Source organism: Pelophylax lessonae (genome assembly GCF_965119305.1).
Source record: "Pelophylax lessonae genome assembly, chromosome: 2".
Taxonomy (NCBI): Eukaryota; Metazoa; Chordata; class Amphibia; order Anura; family Ranidae; genus Pelophylax; species Pelophylax lessonae.
Window position 1 is genome coordinate 618,172,974 of NC_138769.1, and position 15,867 is coordinate 618,188,840.

Here is a 15,867-nt window from a genome sequence, read left to right on the forward strand (position 1 = left end):
TTTACAGGTAAGATTTTACAAAAATTCCGTTATTTAGGATTCAGACTTCATGGCAATGGTCTATAACAGTCTGTCTCCCAGTGTAAATTGGGAATAAATCTTCATATTTCTATATGAAGATATTGCTGACAAATATTACTGTCCCATCTGAAGCAATTTACACAATTATCTGTTTTTCACTTGCAGTGACGGTGAATACCGTCACACCAAGTGATCACCGAATGCTTATGTGAGCAGAGAGTCAGTTACTGTCAGTAGAATCAATTTCCTGCTACACTGCAGAAAAGTATTTTTGGGGACTTAACCTATCCCCTCTTAAAGGATTTGTAAAAGTCATAAGGTTTTTTATCTTAGCGCATTCTATGCATTAAGATAAGAAAAACCTGTGTGCAGCAGCCCCCCTCGGCCATCCTAACACTTAACCGAGGTCTTTCACTGTCCCCGAGTGTCCCAGTCGTCCGGGACTCTCCCTCTTGATTGGCTGAGATGTGTCAGTGGCTGCCGCTGCGGTCAATCACAAAGTCAGCCAATTAGGAGAGAGGGAGTGGGACTGGGTGGTACCTTGGGCTTGCTGGTTCCTGTTGTGGTTCCTGAGGCCTTCGTGTGGCGGTCTCTAGCCGCATAGTTCACCATGGGCGCCGCCATCTTGAATGTGAGCAATGTTAATTTCTCTTACGTCCTCTGACAGTCGCCACCCATTCACACAGTCTTCACTTATGGGGTATTGACTTCCTGTCCACAGGAGTTTCTAGGCATAAGATTTGTAAAAACAAGAACAACAAATCTACATAGTCACACCCATGGGGGCTGTCCTACTAGTCCAATACCCCCCTGCAATAGCCATCCCAATTCAGTTTTGTCTTCTTCCTAGCTTAGGAGTGGACAGGCTTCCCTGTGCTGGGGCTACAGTCTCAGCCTTCCTCGTTTTCTTTATGATTTATTTTCTGGAGGTGGGGTTCTGTCCTGCTGTTCTTTTTCCTGCCTTGCCTTGTGTGTTTTTCCTGGTCAGTTTTATCCCGACGGGGGCTCTGTGTATCAGTCTTATAGCGGTATGCTGGGGAGGGGTCCACAGCGCACTTAAAGGGCCAGGTTAAAAAAAAAAAACAAAAAAAGTTTCTTTTCTTATATGGAATCCCAGGACAGCAAATTCCCGCCAGCTTTGGTGGGGGATTCAGGGTCCACTGCATCCTCTAACCAGACTGATTTGGCTGCTATTGTGACAACTTTGGTGTCAAAAATGGATGTGCTGGTGTCTGAACGTGCTGCTAGGAAAAGGCCTAGGACTTCCTTTTCTTCTGATTCTGAGTGTGACATGGTTGCTGTAGGTAGCGTGGCTCTTTCAGGGTCTTGCTCTTCTCAGGACCCACAAGAGTCTGAGGGGGAGGCGGAGGTCGCAGGGGTGGATGAATTCCCCCCCCCCTGGGTCGCCCTAGGAACGCGCAGCTATGTATGAGTTGATCCTTGCAGTGAAGGAAACACTACATTTGGAGGATGAGCCCACTCCTCCGGGCGTTGTCCTCTTTTGGAACACACAGGACCCGCATGACGGCGCAGCTCTTTCCTTGCTCCGCAGAATTTCACCATAAGGTGACTGAGCTATGGCATAATTTGAAGCACACCTTTGTGGTGCCTAAGAAGTTTCAACTTCTCTACTCTTTTGCGGCTACTACGGCTGCGTGCTGGTGTGTGCCTCCTCAAGTGGATCACACGGTGGCCAGGTTGAACAAATCTACCCTGTTACCCACTGAGGACTCCCCCTGTGTTTAGGGATCCTACTGATAGGAGACTGGAGTCTCTTGTCCGCCATGCCTACACGGTGGCGGGTTCCATGCTCAAGCCTATTTTTGCCTCTGTAATGGTGGCTCAGGCTGTGGCGGATTGGACCAAGGTGCTCAAACGCACCCTTGTGGCCGACTCTGCCCCTCCCACTACTATGGACATGGTGGAGCAGATTCATTGTGGGGTCATGTATTTGTGCGATGCGGCTCTGAATGAGGCCCCATTGGCGATACGCCTGTTCAGTGTCGCTGTGGTTAACCGTCGATTAATCTGGTTAAAATGCTGGTCGGCTGACCAAAAGTCCAGGAAGACGGCTGAAATCCCCTATGCAGCGTCTCGCCTTTTTGGGGAATCCTTGGACGAATTGGTTAAAGGTGTCACTGGGGGTAAGAGCACTCTGCTCCCCCAGAATCCCAAGGGCAAGTTTTTCCGCGGTAAGCGGGCCCCTCCTTTAAACCTACTCAAGGGTCCTTTCGTGCCTTCAGGGCGCAGAACAAGGGAAAACCCTTCAAGGGCCAAGGTAGCCAGAAGAAGCCCTGGTTTGGCAAACAAAAATCCTGCCAGGCCGGTGCGGCAGCTCAGTCCGCCTCTGCCTGAAGGGGCGCCCTCACCCGTTACAGGGGTGGGGGGACGTTTGCACGGTTTCCTACAACCTTGGCTGCTCCGAATCACGGACAGGTGGGTTCAGGAAATCATTCGGTCAGGGTACAAGATCTAATTTCTTTCACGGCCGGCAGACAGATTCTTTCCCTCAAATCTTCATTTGACCCCAGGGCGGTTACAGGACCTGCATCAGGCGGTGCAGGATCTTCTCGCTCAGGGGGTGATTGTCCTGTTGCCTCATCGGGACAGGTTTCGGGGTTATTACTCGAATCTGTTCACTGTGCCCAGAAAGGAGGGCAAAGTGCGTCCGCTTCGTGCGCGTTCAAAAATTCCACTTGGAGTCACTCCGTTCAGTGGTGGCCTCCCTGAATCCGGGAGAGTTCCTGGCTTCCATAGACCTGAAGGATGCGTATCTGCACATCCCCATTTTTGAGGGTCATCAGACGTACCTCCGATTTGCTATCGCGGAGGATCATTACCAGTTTGTGGCATTACCTTTCGGTCCCGCTTCGGCTCCAAGGGTCTTTACCAAAGTCTTGGCGCCTGTTCTGGGCCTGTTGCGGGCACAGGGCGTCCTGATCTTGGGATATCTGGACGATCTCCTGTTAAGATCGAGTGCCAGGGAGGACCTGCTGCGCGATCTGTCCACTACGGTCCAGACGCTTCAGGAGTTCGGTTGGACGATCAACGTTCAGAAGTCGAACTTGTCGCCTTCGGTTCGTCTCCAGTATCTGGGAATGGTTCTGGACTCTGCTCAAGCGAGGGTGTTCTTGCCGGAGGACAAGCTTCGGACTCTGCAGAACGAGGTCAGGTCCCTCAGGGACAACGGCTCCTCATCACTCAGGACCTGTATGCGGTCCCTGGGGCTGATGGTGTCGGCCTTCGAGGCAATACCATTTGCCCAGTTTCACACGAGGTCTTTCCAGGCGGAGATTCTCGCCAGGTGGGACAGACTACCTCAGTCTTTGGACCTGAGTGTCTGAGCCACCAGACCAGAACGGATCTCTTGTGGTGGCTTCAGTCCCCGGCGGTGTCGGACAGAAAATCCTTCCGGCCAATTCTGTGGACAGTAGTGACCACGGATGCCAGCCTGTCGGGCTGGGGTGGAGTCCTGGGCAACCGGTCTGCCCAGTGCACCTGGTCGAAGGAGGAGTCTTCCCTTCCGATAAACATTTCGGAATTGAGAGCGATCAGGCTGTGCCTGCTCCATTGGTCGGATCGCCTTCAGGGCCGTCCTGTGTGGGTGCAGACGGACAACGCCACTGCGGTGGCTTACATCAACCACCAAGGGGGCACCAGGAGGTGGCCAGTATTCTGTCTTGGGCCGAGACTCATGTTCCGGCGTTGTCGGCAGTTCACATTCCGGGTGTGGAGAGTTGGCAGGCCGACTATCTGAGCCGCCAGACCTTGGACCAGGGAGAATGGTCCCTACACCCCGGGGTGTTTCAAATGCTGTGTGTGAAGTGGGGATCACCGGATGTGGATCTGTTTGCGTCTGAACCACAAGGTGGAAAGGTTTGTGGCAAGAACGCGCGATCCTCTGGCAGACGCCTCGGATGCGCTGGTGGTGCCTTGGCGTCAGATCGTCTGATGTATGCCTTTCCTCCGCTTCAGCTGTTGTCCAGGTACCTTCGCAGGTTGGCCTCGAAACCATCACTGGTGATTCTGGTAGCACCGAACTGGCCTCGCCGGTCCTGGTACGCGGACATCGTTCACCTGCCAATGCGAGAAGATCTGCTGTCCCAGGGACCGATCTTCCATCCTGCTTTACAGTCGCTGGCTTTAATGGCCTGGCTGTTGAAAGCTAGGTCCTGAGAGACAGGGGTCTCTCCTCAGAGGTTATTCCTACTTTGATCAAGGCTAGTAAAGCCTCTTCTGGTAAGATTTATTACCGTACATGGAAAGCTTATTTTGCTTGGTGTGAGTCCAGGGGTTTCTCTCCTAGTCTTGGTGTCGAGAGGGACCTCGGAAGGGTATGGCTGCGTCTGCAGCAACCATTGCCAAATGGATCAGACAGACCATTATACAGGCCTACTCGTTGCGGGAACGGGTTCCTCCCTTCCCTGTCAAGGCGCACTCTACCAGGTCGATGAGTACGTCCTGGGCCTATCGGCATCAGGCCTCGGTGGCCCAGGTGTGCAAGGCTGCGACTTGGTCGTCGGCGCACACTTTCTCAAAATTCTACAAAATTGATGTTCTGGCATCAGCTGATGCATCCTTTGGCCGCAAAGTTCTCTGTGCGGCCGTTCCTTAGGACACCCTGGTTTTTATTCGGGTTCCTAGCTGTTGGGGTTTTCTTCCCCTTGGTTATTTGTTTTCCTGGGTTGTTGCTCATGTTGAGCCTTTGTTTTTGTTACCCAGAAGGTTGCCTTCTTGTATGTGTAAGGTTCCTTTCTCTGATGTGGGTAATGGGTTGCTTTGCTGGCGGTTGCGTTGCCCATCCCTCATGTCTACACTGCTTTGGGACATCCCCATAAGTGAAGACTGTGTGAATAAGCGGCGACTGTCGGAGGACGTAAAAGAAAACTGAATTTTTTGTAAAATCTTACCGTAAAATTCCTTTCTCTGAGTCCTCCGACAGTGGCCGCCTCCGCCCCTCTTTTTGGGGTCTTTTTTATACACTTTCACTGCTTGCGACCAAACTGAATTGAGATGGCTATTGCAGGGGGTATTGGACAAGTAGGACAGCCCCCATAGATGTGACTATGTAGATTTTGTTGTTCTTTTACAAGTCTTATGCCTAGAAACTCCTGTGGAGATGAAGTCAATACCCCATAAGTGAAGACTGTGTGAATGGGCGGCGACTGTCGGGGGACTCAGACTCGGAGAAAGGAATTTTATGGTAAGATTTTACAAACAATTCAGTTTTTTTCCCCATAGACTTGTATGGGGCAGCCATTTTACCTGTAGCTTCCTATTGATTTGTCTGGGGATCCATCTTTGTGTAGCCCTTGTGCTATGCTGAGCAGTGTGACCTTCTCCAGGCAATATCACCTTTCCATTTGTTTTCTGCTACTGGCCGAGGTCACTTCCTCTCTCTCTCCATGCTGCTGGAAGAATCAGGAGGACGTTTTGTCTGAGGTGGTACAGTACTTGGGGTCCCTGCGGGCATATTCCTTTACTTTCTGCTGTCAGTCTAGTTTAAAGGGGTTCCCTGCAGACCGCTGCGATCGGTGGTGGATACCGCAATCGGCACTCTTAAAGCGACAGTACTGTTTTTTTCAAATTGTAATATGGAGTCCCAAACTGTGCAATCACCCTCAGACCCACCCTGTGCGACTCCCAGACAGTCTGGATCGCAGTCGCTGGCTGCTATTTCAGCAGCCCTGGTAAGCCTGGCGACTAAAGTTGATTTAGTCATGAAAAAGGTTGATAGCCGAAAATGGCCACTGCCTTCTCCATCTATGGAGGTGTCCTCTGATTCAGAGGCTAATGGGATCGCCCAGGAAGCCCCCCTACCTGAGGGGTCACTGTCCTTGCAGTCGGATGGTAAAGAGGACCTGTCTTCAGCTGAAGCGCGGGAACACGCATTAGTGGAAGCCCTGATTATTTCAGTATGGGATGCTTTAATATTGGCTGATGAGCACACGCCAGCAGGGACACGAGTGGCTTTTGGCTCTCAGAAGTCTCCAAAAGCTGACAGGGTTTTCCCTTGTCCCGACACTTTTCACGATATTGTGACTAACCAATGGTGGCGCGTTAAGCACGTGTTAGTGGTGCCAAAACGTTTTAAACTCCGATACCCTTTTGCTGAAAAGGTCTCCAACCGTTGGACATGACCGCCTAAGGTGGACCATCCTTTTTCCAGATTAAACAAGTCTACCCTTGTGCCTGTGAAGCATTCCCTGTTTTTTTACGGATCCAGTGGAACAAGCGGGTGGAATCCCTTTCCCGCCATCTTCACGTGCTGGCGGGTTCCATTTTGAAACCGTTTTTTTTGTGTCTGTTAGTCTCACAGACGGTGATGGAATGGATTAAGAGTTTGCGGGAGTCTTTGGACCCAGAGACTGTTCCTCCGGAACAGCTTGAACTGTTGTACCAGGTGATCCAGGCTCTAGTGTTCTGTATGATGCGTCTAAGGATGCGGCTCCCCTGGTGGGCAGTGTTTCGTCCGTGGGCATTGTTTTAAGACGCATGGTTTGATTGAAAAGCTGGTTGGCTGACCAAGCTTCTAAGAAATCCCTGGCTGATCTACCCTTTCTGGAGGAACTGTTGTTTGGCGACTCATTGGATGACTTAATCAAGGGCCTGACTGGCGGGAAGAGTACTCCTTCTTCCTCAATCCTCCAAGGGTAAGACACCCCGTACTAAGCGGGGTCCCTCCTTTTCTGCTCAAACATTGTTTTTCGTGCCTCCGGGGCGCAAGAAAAAGGTAAGCTGTTCAGAACTTCTGGAGGAACTAAGATACCTTGGGGCAAGCCCAAAGCTGGTCAGTCCGGTGCTGCAGACAAGTCCTCTTCAGCATGAAGGGGCGCCCTCACCTGTCTCAGGGGTGGGAGGACGTCTGCGCTTCTTTCAGGAACCCTGGACTTCATTCAGGACAATTGGGTTTGCAAACTGATTTGCTCCGGGTACAAGATCGAATTCTGGTCCTGGCCAGGGGACAAGGTCTTTCAGTCAAATCTGCAACTGTCTCTGGAGCGTTTGAAGGATCTGCAGGAAGCGGTGTGAGATCTCCTGCCTTAAGGGGTGATTGTACCGGTTCCTTTTGCAGGAAAGCTCTCAAGGTTCCTATTCAAACCTGTTCACGGTGCCCAGAAAGGAGGGTAAAGTGTGTCCAATCCTGGACCTCAAGGATCTGAACCAGTTTGTGTGGGTGCAGACGTTTTTGAATGCAGTCCATTCGATCCGTGGTGCCATCTTTGAATCGGGGGGATTTTATGGGTTCCCTCGATCTCAAAGATTTGCATCTCCACATCCCATATTCGAGGGACACCAGCGGTTCCTCTGCTTTGCAGTGGCAGAGGAGCAATTTCAGTTTGTGACATTACTCTTTGGTCTCGCCTCAGCTCCCAGAGTTTTTACCAAGGTCTTATCCACATGTGCTGGCCTTGTTACGTCAACGGGGTATCTCCATTGTGGGATATATGAACAATCTCCTGTTGTGAGCAGTCTCCCATTCGGATCTGCTGGACCATGTCTCATCCCCATTCAGACCCTTCAGGAATTCTGGTGGACGATCAATTTCCACAAATCTGCCCTGACACAGTCCGTGCGGGTCACTTATCGGGGGCTGATCCTCGACTCTAGCGTGGGTCTTCCTTCCCTTGGACAAGCTTCAGAAGTTACAAAGGGGGTCCGATTGCTGGAGACCGATCAGTCCTCATTGCAGGCTTGCATGAGGGCCCTGGGTCTGATGGTCTCGACCTTCGAATTGGTCCTGTTTGCTCAGTCTCATACGAGACAGTTGCAGAAGGAGATTCTGGCAAAATGGAACAGAGATTAGAGATCCTTTGACCTGAAGATTCGGGTGAGCCATCTCACGAAGTCGGCTCTCTCGGCTCCAGTCACCTGTCCTGTGCCAAGGCAAGTCCTTCCTGCCGGTGTTTTGGATGGTGGTCACCACAGACACCAGCCTGTCAGGTTAGGGTGGAGTGCTGGGGAAGCTCTGTGCCCAGGGAACTTGGACGACGGTAGAGTCTTCCTTGCCGATCAATATTCTGGAGCTAAGAGCGATCAAGCTCTGCCTGCTTCACTGGAAGAGTCAGCTACACAGCTCTCTGGTTTGGGTTCAGTCGAACAATGCCATGGCCGTGGCTTACATCAATCACCAAGGGAGCACCAGGAGTTCCCTGGCGGCTAAGCAGGTGGCCGACATTCTGGTGTGGGCGGAACACAATGCTCCGGCTCTCTCTGCAGTCCACATCCCGAGTGTGGAGAATTGCCAGGCGGATTACCTGAGTCGTCAGGTGTTGGATCAAGGGGAATTGTCCCTTTTTATCCGGAGGGGTTTCATCTCCTGTGTGCCCAGTGGGGGACTCCAGAGGTGGATCTGTTTGCGTCTCGCCTCAACAGGAAAGTCCAGAGGTTTGTGGCCAGATCTCGGGATTCTCTGGCAGACGTCAGACGCTCTGGTGGCTCCTTGGAGTCAGTATCGCCTGATATATGCCTTCCCTCTGCTAGTTCTGCCGAGGTTTCTTCGCCGGGTGGTGATGGAAGGCATTCCGGTCGTTCTGGTGGCACCAGACTGGCCCCAGCAGTCCTTTTACACAGAACTGGTAAAAAAGGTTATGGATCCTCCATGGCGCCTTCCTCTGAGGGAAGATTTACTATCTCAAGGACCGATCTTCCATCCTGCTTTACGGTCGCTGGCTTTAATGACTTGGCTGTTTAAAGCAAGGTGTTGAGGGATATAGGTCTCTCTGATTCGGTGATTCCTACCCTTTTGAAGGTCAGGAAGTCGACGTCTAGGAAGATCTATCATCGTACGTGGAAATTGTACATTCCATGATGTGAATTGCTGTGGCTGCACCCTCGCTTGTTCTCTATAGCTAGGGTTTCGGCCTTTTTACAAAAAGGAGTTGAACAGCGCTTGGCGTTGGGTACTATCAAGGGCCAGGTGTCGGCCTTGGCTATTTTCTGCCAACGTCCGTTGGCTACTCATAGTTTGCTTTGCACTTTCAGGGGGTGTGTCATCTGGCTCCTCCTCCGTAGATCCCTGTTACCTCCGCGGGATCTTAATCTTGTTTTGTCTGTGCTTCAAAAGCCTCCTTTTTAGAATATTAGGTAGATTTCCCTGCTTTCTTTGTTGCAGAAGGTTGCCTTCCTAGTGGCGATCACTTCTGCCTGCAGAGTGAGTTGGCGGCACTGTCCTGTCCGCCTTCTTTGGTGGTCCATAGGTATAAAGTGGTCCTCTGTCCTAATCCGTCCTTTCTTCCTAAGGTGGTGTCGGATTTTCCCCTGAATGAAGACATTGTGTTGCCTTATGTCCTAAGCCTAAACATCCCAAGGAGATTGCCGTGCACTCCCTGGATGTGGTTAGGGCGATAAGAGTTTATTTGATGGTTACTGAGTCCTTCAGGAAGTCGGACTCTTTGTCCTTCCGGACGGTCCTCGCAAAGGTTTGGCTGCGTACGCTGCTACCATTTCGAGATGGATCAGGCAGCCGGTTGTTCAGGATTATTCAATCAAGGGTCAAGTTCCTCCTTTCCCTGTGAAGGTGCATTCTACTAGAGCGCTGAGTGCCTCTTGGGCTTTTTGCCATCAGGTCTCTGTTGTACCAGTTTGTAAGGTAGCGACTTGGTCGTTACCAAATTTTTTCAAAGTGGATTTGTTGGCATCACCGGATTTTGGCTGCAAGGTTTTGCAAGCTGCTGTTTCATAAGAGAATGTTTTTTGTTCTCTTGGGGGTCTTTTACCTGGGTGAGCTCCTGTTTTTGGTTGAGCTCCATGTTGCCCGGTTGGCTAGCTCTAGACTCTTGAAGTTGACGTTACTGTCTGGTTGCGTGTTTCCCACCCCTCCTACCTATACTGCTTTAGAAAGTCCCACTCGGCTCATGGAGATGAGACTGCGTCTGTCAATGGACGATAGAGAAAATACGATTTTTGTAAGATCTTACAGTGAAATCTTTCTCTGTCCATTGACAGACGCAGCACCTGCCGGTCTGTATGGGAATGGTTCTTTTATCTTCACTGCTTGCAACTAAACAGATGTGCTGGGTTGTGACAGTGGGGGTTATGCCTGGAGAGACAGCCCCATGGGCATGTATATGTTTAAGTTTTGTACTAGTCTACTGCCTAGACTACTCCTGCACGTGGCAGTATAACCCACTCAGCTCATGGAGATGAGGCTGCGTCTATCGATGGACATCAGAGATAAACATTTTATGGTAAGATCTTACAAAAATTTTTTTTTTCCCCCCCACAGAAAAGCAATGCTAAGCTCCTATTAAAATATCTTGGATTAATGGAAAAACAGGTGCTCCTTTAAAATGCTAATCATATACAGTATATAGCAGCCATATACTTCTGCTCATTTAGGCTTGGTGCCTACCCAAATAGCCAAGTACGAATGGTGTGGTTATTCATGTTGCACCTGACATTGAGCCCCAACAAATTATATTGAGGTCACATTTTTAAAAATTCCTCTTGCCTTTCATATATTGATGTATTTGAGTAAATATATTTAGTGCAACACTGCAATCTCTGTGCTACAAATTGTTTCTTTTAATTGTGGCAGCTCCCAAGGAACAGAAACATGTGTATGATGCCTTCACTATTTCTGCTGAAGATCGAGCAGAATGTATGGACAGCATTAGAAAGGAACAAGAGTCTTTTGATGTTCGACCCTCAGAAGAATACAAATCTAAAGAAGTAAAGCCAGCATTTAAAGAGAGAAGATCTACGCAAGAAGAGACCGATTCATGGACATATGGAGCTTCTGAAGGGGATCAGGAGGTTATGGACACAGTGTATCGCTTGCAGGAAAACTCTGGTATGTTCTTCACCTAAAGACATCCTGTCATCACTGCAGTCTTTGTAGGATAATTGCAGCATGTAAAAGTGTGAGTAATGTATTCCCCATCCATGCTATTACTTTGCCGAAATAGTGCTTTAACCACTTGCCGCCCGCCCTATAGCGGATTGACAGCAGCAAAGTGGTTGTATTATCCTGACTGGCCGTCATATGTCGTCCAGCAGGATAATGCGCTCTGCGCGCAGAGCGGTGATCGATGCTGCAGTGTGTCACTCTGACACACCTCATCTCCGATCTTGGTATACTGACGTAGGCTCTTTACTATGTGACCAGCTGTGTCCAATCACAGCTGGTCACATAGTAAATAGGAAGTGCTGTTGATCGGCTTTCCTCAGTTCGTGCCTGACGGGCACGAGTAGTAGGAGCGTCTGTGCTGGTAGTCAGAGCATTGATTACCAGTGCAGACCCTTGGGGGGGAGGGGGGTGCCACTAGAGCCACCAGGGATTGCCCACCCATGGCCACCAGGGATGACCATCAGGGCTCAGGGACCATTTCAGTGCCCTCCCCATCAGAGCTGCCCATGATTGGCATCTATCAGTGCTGCCCACCAGTGCCCATCATTGCAATTTACCAGTGCCGCCCACCAGTGCCCATTATTGCCCACCAGTGCTGCATATCAGTGCCCATAAGTGCTGCTTATTAGTGCCACCCCAGCAGTGCAGGAAAAAACGTATCTATTTACAAAATTTTATAACCTAAAACTTTTTTTCTTTTTTTTTTTGCAAAATTTTCAGTCTAATTTTTTATTTGTGTAGCAAAAAAGAAAAAAATCTTGCGGTAATCAAATACCACCAAAAGAAAGCTCTATTTGTGGGCAAAAAAATTACATAAGTTTGGTTTAGGTACAGTGTTACATGGCCGTGCAATTGTCATTCAAAATGTAATAGAGCTAGCGCTAAAAGGTGAAAATTGGCCTAGGCAGGAAGGGGGTGAAAGTGCCCAGTATTGAAGTGGTTAAAGTGGTTCTACAGCTAAGACATTTTTTACCCAGTAGCAGTTTCCCCAGCTCTCATCCCCTAAATATGGAGTCCTCACCCCCTCATCCAGCTCTCTGAACTCTCCCTACGTACACAGGACAAAGAGGCAGCAGCCAGCGCTATTGGCTCCTGCTACTGTCAATCAAATCCTGAGAGCAGGGAGGGTGCTGTGTCTAGATACATACAGCCCGGCCTAAAGTGGAACGCAACCCAAAAGGGGAAGTTCCGTTTTAAGGACTTGTCCCCCTTTCCTCTTGGAATGGGGGGAGCAGGTACCAGATTCTGACAGGTACCTGCTACCACCTCCGTTGGGGGACGGAAGCTCTCCTCCCTCCCCCCTGCAGTCTTCTGGGTCACTGACAGATCCCAGAAGACTACATCCACAATCCAGAATGCACCGTGTGACTCGCGCATGCGCAGTGGGCACCCAGCTGTGAAGCCGCAAGCTGTTACAGCTGGGTGCCCATAGTGAAGTTGCCGACGCCGCCGAGGGAGGACGAAGGATGAAGACAGCTGGGGTGATCTCACTGCTTGATTGTGGGACAGGTGAGTGGCTGTTTTTTTAAAAGTCAGCAGCTACACTTTTTGTAGCTGCAAACTTTTATTTTTTTTGACAGGTGCCTGGCGAGCCTCTTTAAGAGCAAGCCTATACGTTTGCTCTATAGCAAGTGCAGTTTGTTGCACAGAGCAGGTAAGTGTTAACCTATTTCTATTTTGGGGGGGGGGGGGGGGGGGGGGAAGCACCTTCATAAAATAATGGCACAAGAAAAAAAAAATTTCAAAGCAGGCAGACTTTAATCACTTGAGGGCCGCCCCACCGTAAATTTACTGCCGCAGGGCGGCTCTTAAGCACAAAATCACGTGCCATTAAACATATCTTATACATGTAGCAATATATCCTCCTCAGAAATAGTTTAAAAATACCCAAAATGGATGATCAATTATATATAAAAGAAAGAAATAAATATATAAAAAATACTAAAATAAACGGAAATCAACTATTCTTAATATAACAGTTTACATCCCACTCCACGTTTAGACCGAAGGGAACATACATTTTTAAACAATAAATCCACCGTGTCTCAGCACGTGAGATCTCCCTCTTCGTGTTTGAGCCCCTCCAATATGGAGTATGTTTATCAATGGCAACAAACAGCGTGTCTTTGGGGTTTCTATGATGGCATATGTCGTAGTGCTTAGACACACTGTGACCTGGGAATCTTTTTTTAATATTCCCAACATGTTCTTCCAGGCGCACTTGAAGGGCCCTCATAGTGTGGCCTATATATTGTTTTCCGCACTTGCATTGAAGTAGGTATACAACATTTTTTGTGGAGCATGTAATAAAATAATTTATAACATACTCTTTTCCTGTTTGCTCCGAACAAACCTTTTCAATTTTTCTACCTTTAAATTAATTAATAGTGCAGATGTTACACCTATGACAAGGATAATAACCCTTTAATTCAGAGAAAAAAGTGGGCTTCCTCGGTAATTCTATAACATTCTGCACTATTTTGTGCCTAAGCGAAGGTACACCCCTAAAAACCACTGACGGTGGTTCCGGAAGAACTGGACCAAGTATACGATCACTATACTACCAACTGCCAGTGTTTCCGGATATTATTTTTAATCGGGTAATGTTGTGTGGAAAATTATGTTATGAACTTATTTTTAAAGGAATCATTGTTTTGATTTCTGCGCTAACTAGGTTGCAGCAAAGTCCTTCTGTCAATATCAACTACCTCTTTTATAGTTTTATCTAGGGAGTTGCCATCATAACCCTTATCCATTAAATTTAGATCTTAACTTAGAGGGCTGTTTAAGAAAATCGTGAGTTGAGTACAATTTCGTTGTAAGCACAGAAATTGGCTCTTGGGTACTCCCTTTAGCCAAGAAGTGTGATGGCAGCTATCAGTTGGTATAAAACCGTTATGATCGGTCTTTTTCAAGTGTGTATTTGTAATTAAACGATCCCCACATACGATTAAATTGAAATCCAGGAAGGTTAGCTCCGAAACACTACTTGAGTGTTCTAGCTTGATCCCCCTGTTGTGCTTGAGTCTCTGCATGAATATCTCTAAAGACGCAGAGTCTCCATCCCTACAGGAGGAGGATGTCATCTATGTACCTCCGCCACAATATAAGTTGTGGCGGACGGTCACTAAAGATGACATCCTCCTCCCATCTAGCCATGAAAAGATTTGCAAGACTTGGGGCAAATTTATGCGTCATGGCAAAATCTAATAATTGCAGGATGAAAGATCTCTGCTCTTCAGCCAATGAGCCATCCATATTCAGAAAGTATCCGGATGGTTCCAGCCCATGCTGATGGGAAATAATGGTGTACAGTGATGTCACATCAGCTGTAACCATAATGAGCCCCTCTTTCCAAGTAATTTCCTGTAGGATGTTCAACACATGAGTTGTAGCCTTTAAATATGAGGGCATTTTAGATACTAGAGGCTGTAAAAACTCGTCCACATATTTCCCAATCCCAAGGGAATCAATCCCACTTATAACGGGACATCCCGGTGGTTTAACGGGATCCTTGGGGAAAAAATATATTACTGCGAAACGTGGAGCAGAAGGAATGAGGTAGGCCTTAAGAATACCATCCTCATAAGCCGTATTAATCAGCCGTTGAAGTTCTTTTTTATACCTAAATGTTTGATTTCCATTTAAAACTTTATAAATATCCCTGTCACCTAAAATGTTGTTCATTTCCAATATATAATCCTTTTTATCCATAACAACGACCCCTCCCCCTTTATCCGCAGGGTGGATCACAAAACCCTTTTGTCACATAGTTGTTGTAAACCCACCTGTAGAACTCCATTGGTTGGAGGTCCATTAATCTTAATTTTATCCAGGTCCTTAAGGACCAAGTCCCTAAAAACCTGGATAAGTGGAGAGATTTTTCCAGAGAGATTGAGATTTTTCCAGAGGGATTGAATAAAGAGGCATTTGCAAGAGAGGTATGCGAGTACCTATTCTAAGTAGTTGTTGGCAAACTGGTAGGGTTGGAAATAAGATACCTTTTTTAATATTTAGCTTACGAAATATATATATATATATATATATATATATATATATACACAATGACAGTGCAATATATTTATACAGTGACAGTGCATTTTTTTTTAGCATTGATTACTGTATTGGTGTCACTGGTCCCCAAAAAGTGTCACTTGGTGTCCGATTTGTCCACCGCAATGTCGTCGTCCCGCTAAAAATCACTGATTGCTGCCATTACTAGAAAAACTGTTTTTAAAGTCTCTAAATCTATCCCATAGTTTGAAGACACTATAACTTTTGCGCAGACCAATTAATTTACTTTTTAGGATTTTTTTTTTAACCAAAAATATGTAGCAGAATACAAAATGGCCTAAAGTGATAAAGAAATTTTTAGATTTTTTTTTTATTGGTTATATTTTATAACCGAAAGTAAAAATAGAAAGTCTTATTTTTTTTTTTTGTTTATAGCGCAAAAAATAAAAACCGCAGAGGTGATCTGTACCTTGTCCTGGGGGGTTCCCTGTGGTGGATTCCCGCGGTGTCCTTGTTCTCTGGGCTCCTGATCGCTGGCGCCGTTTTCGGCCGCCATTTTGGATGTGGGCAGCTAGGCTGCATCAGTAGAAGGGCAGCAGCCATTTTCTTGCTTTGCTGAGTGTTTGGCGTCATTTTCGGGCGCCCTCTTGGATGTGGGTAGGCCGCACTGTATGGGCGGCGGCCATTTTCCCTGTGCTCTACTGTGTTTTCATATGGCACCATGTTATTGTGGTTCAGGGGGGGTTCGGCCTCTAGTGCTGTTTGGTCACTTCCTCACAGGAGTTTTCACTGGCTGCAGACAGCATGGAGAACGGTAGCTGATCCAGTTTTCTGACACAATAAAGGGAGTCTTTTAGCCCTTTTGCTTGCATTGCTTCAGACATATTTAGCTTCTATCAGCATATCTGCTAGCTTAAGGGGGACTCCAGCCATAGCATAGTATAGCGGTGCGGACCGCAATCTCGGATTTAAAGGGCCAG

At 48.0% G+C, this 15,867-nt stretch overlaps 1 protein-coding gene across 1 annotated transcript in view; it reads left to right on the top strand.

Annotated features, from left to right (window-relative positions):
* The window catches only part of MPHOSPH8 (M-phase phosphoprotein 8), a 268,249-nt gene that overhangs the window by 76,493 nt on the left and 175,889 nt on the right, over window positions 1-15,867 (top strand). Inside the window, exon 5 of the mRNA XM_082247634.1 lies at window positions 10,562-10,816. Within this exon, the coding sequence (XP_082103760.1) occupies window positions 10,562-10,816 (255 nt within the window). The remainder of the gene's footprint in view (window positions 1-10,561; window positions 10,817-15,867) is intronic.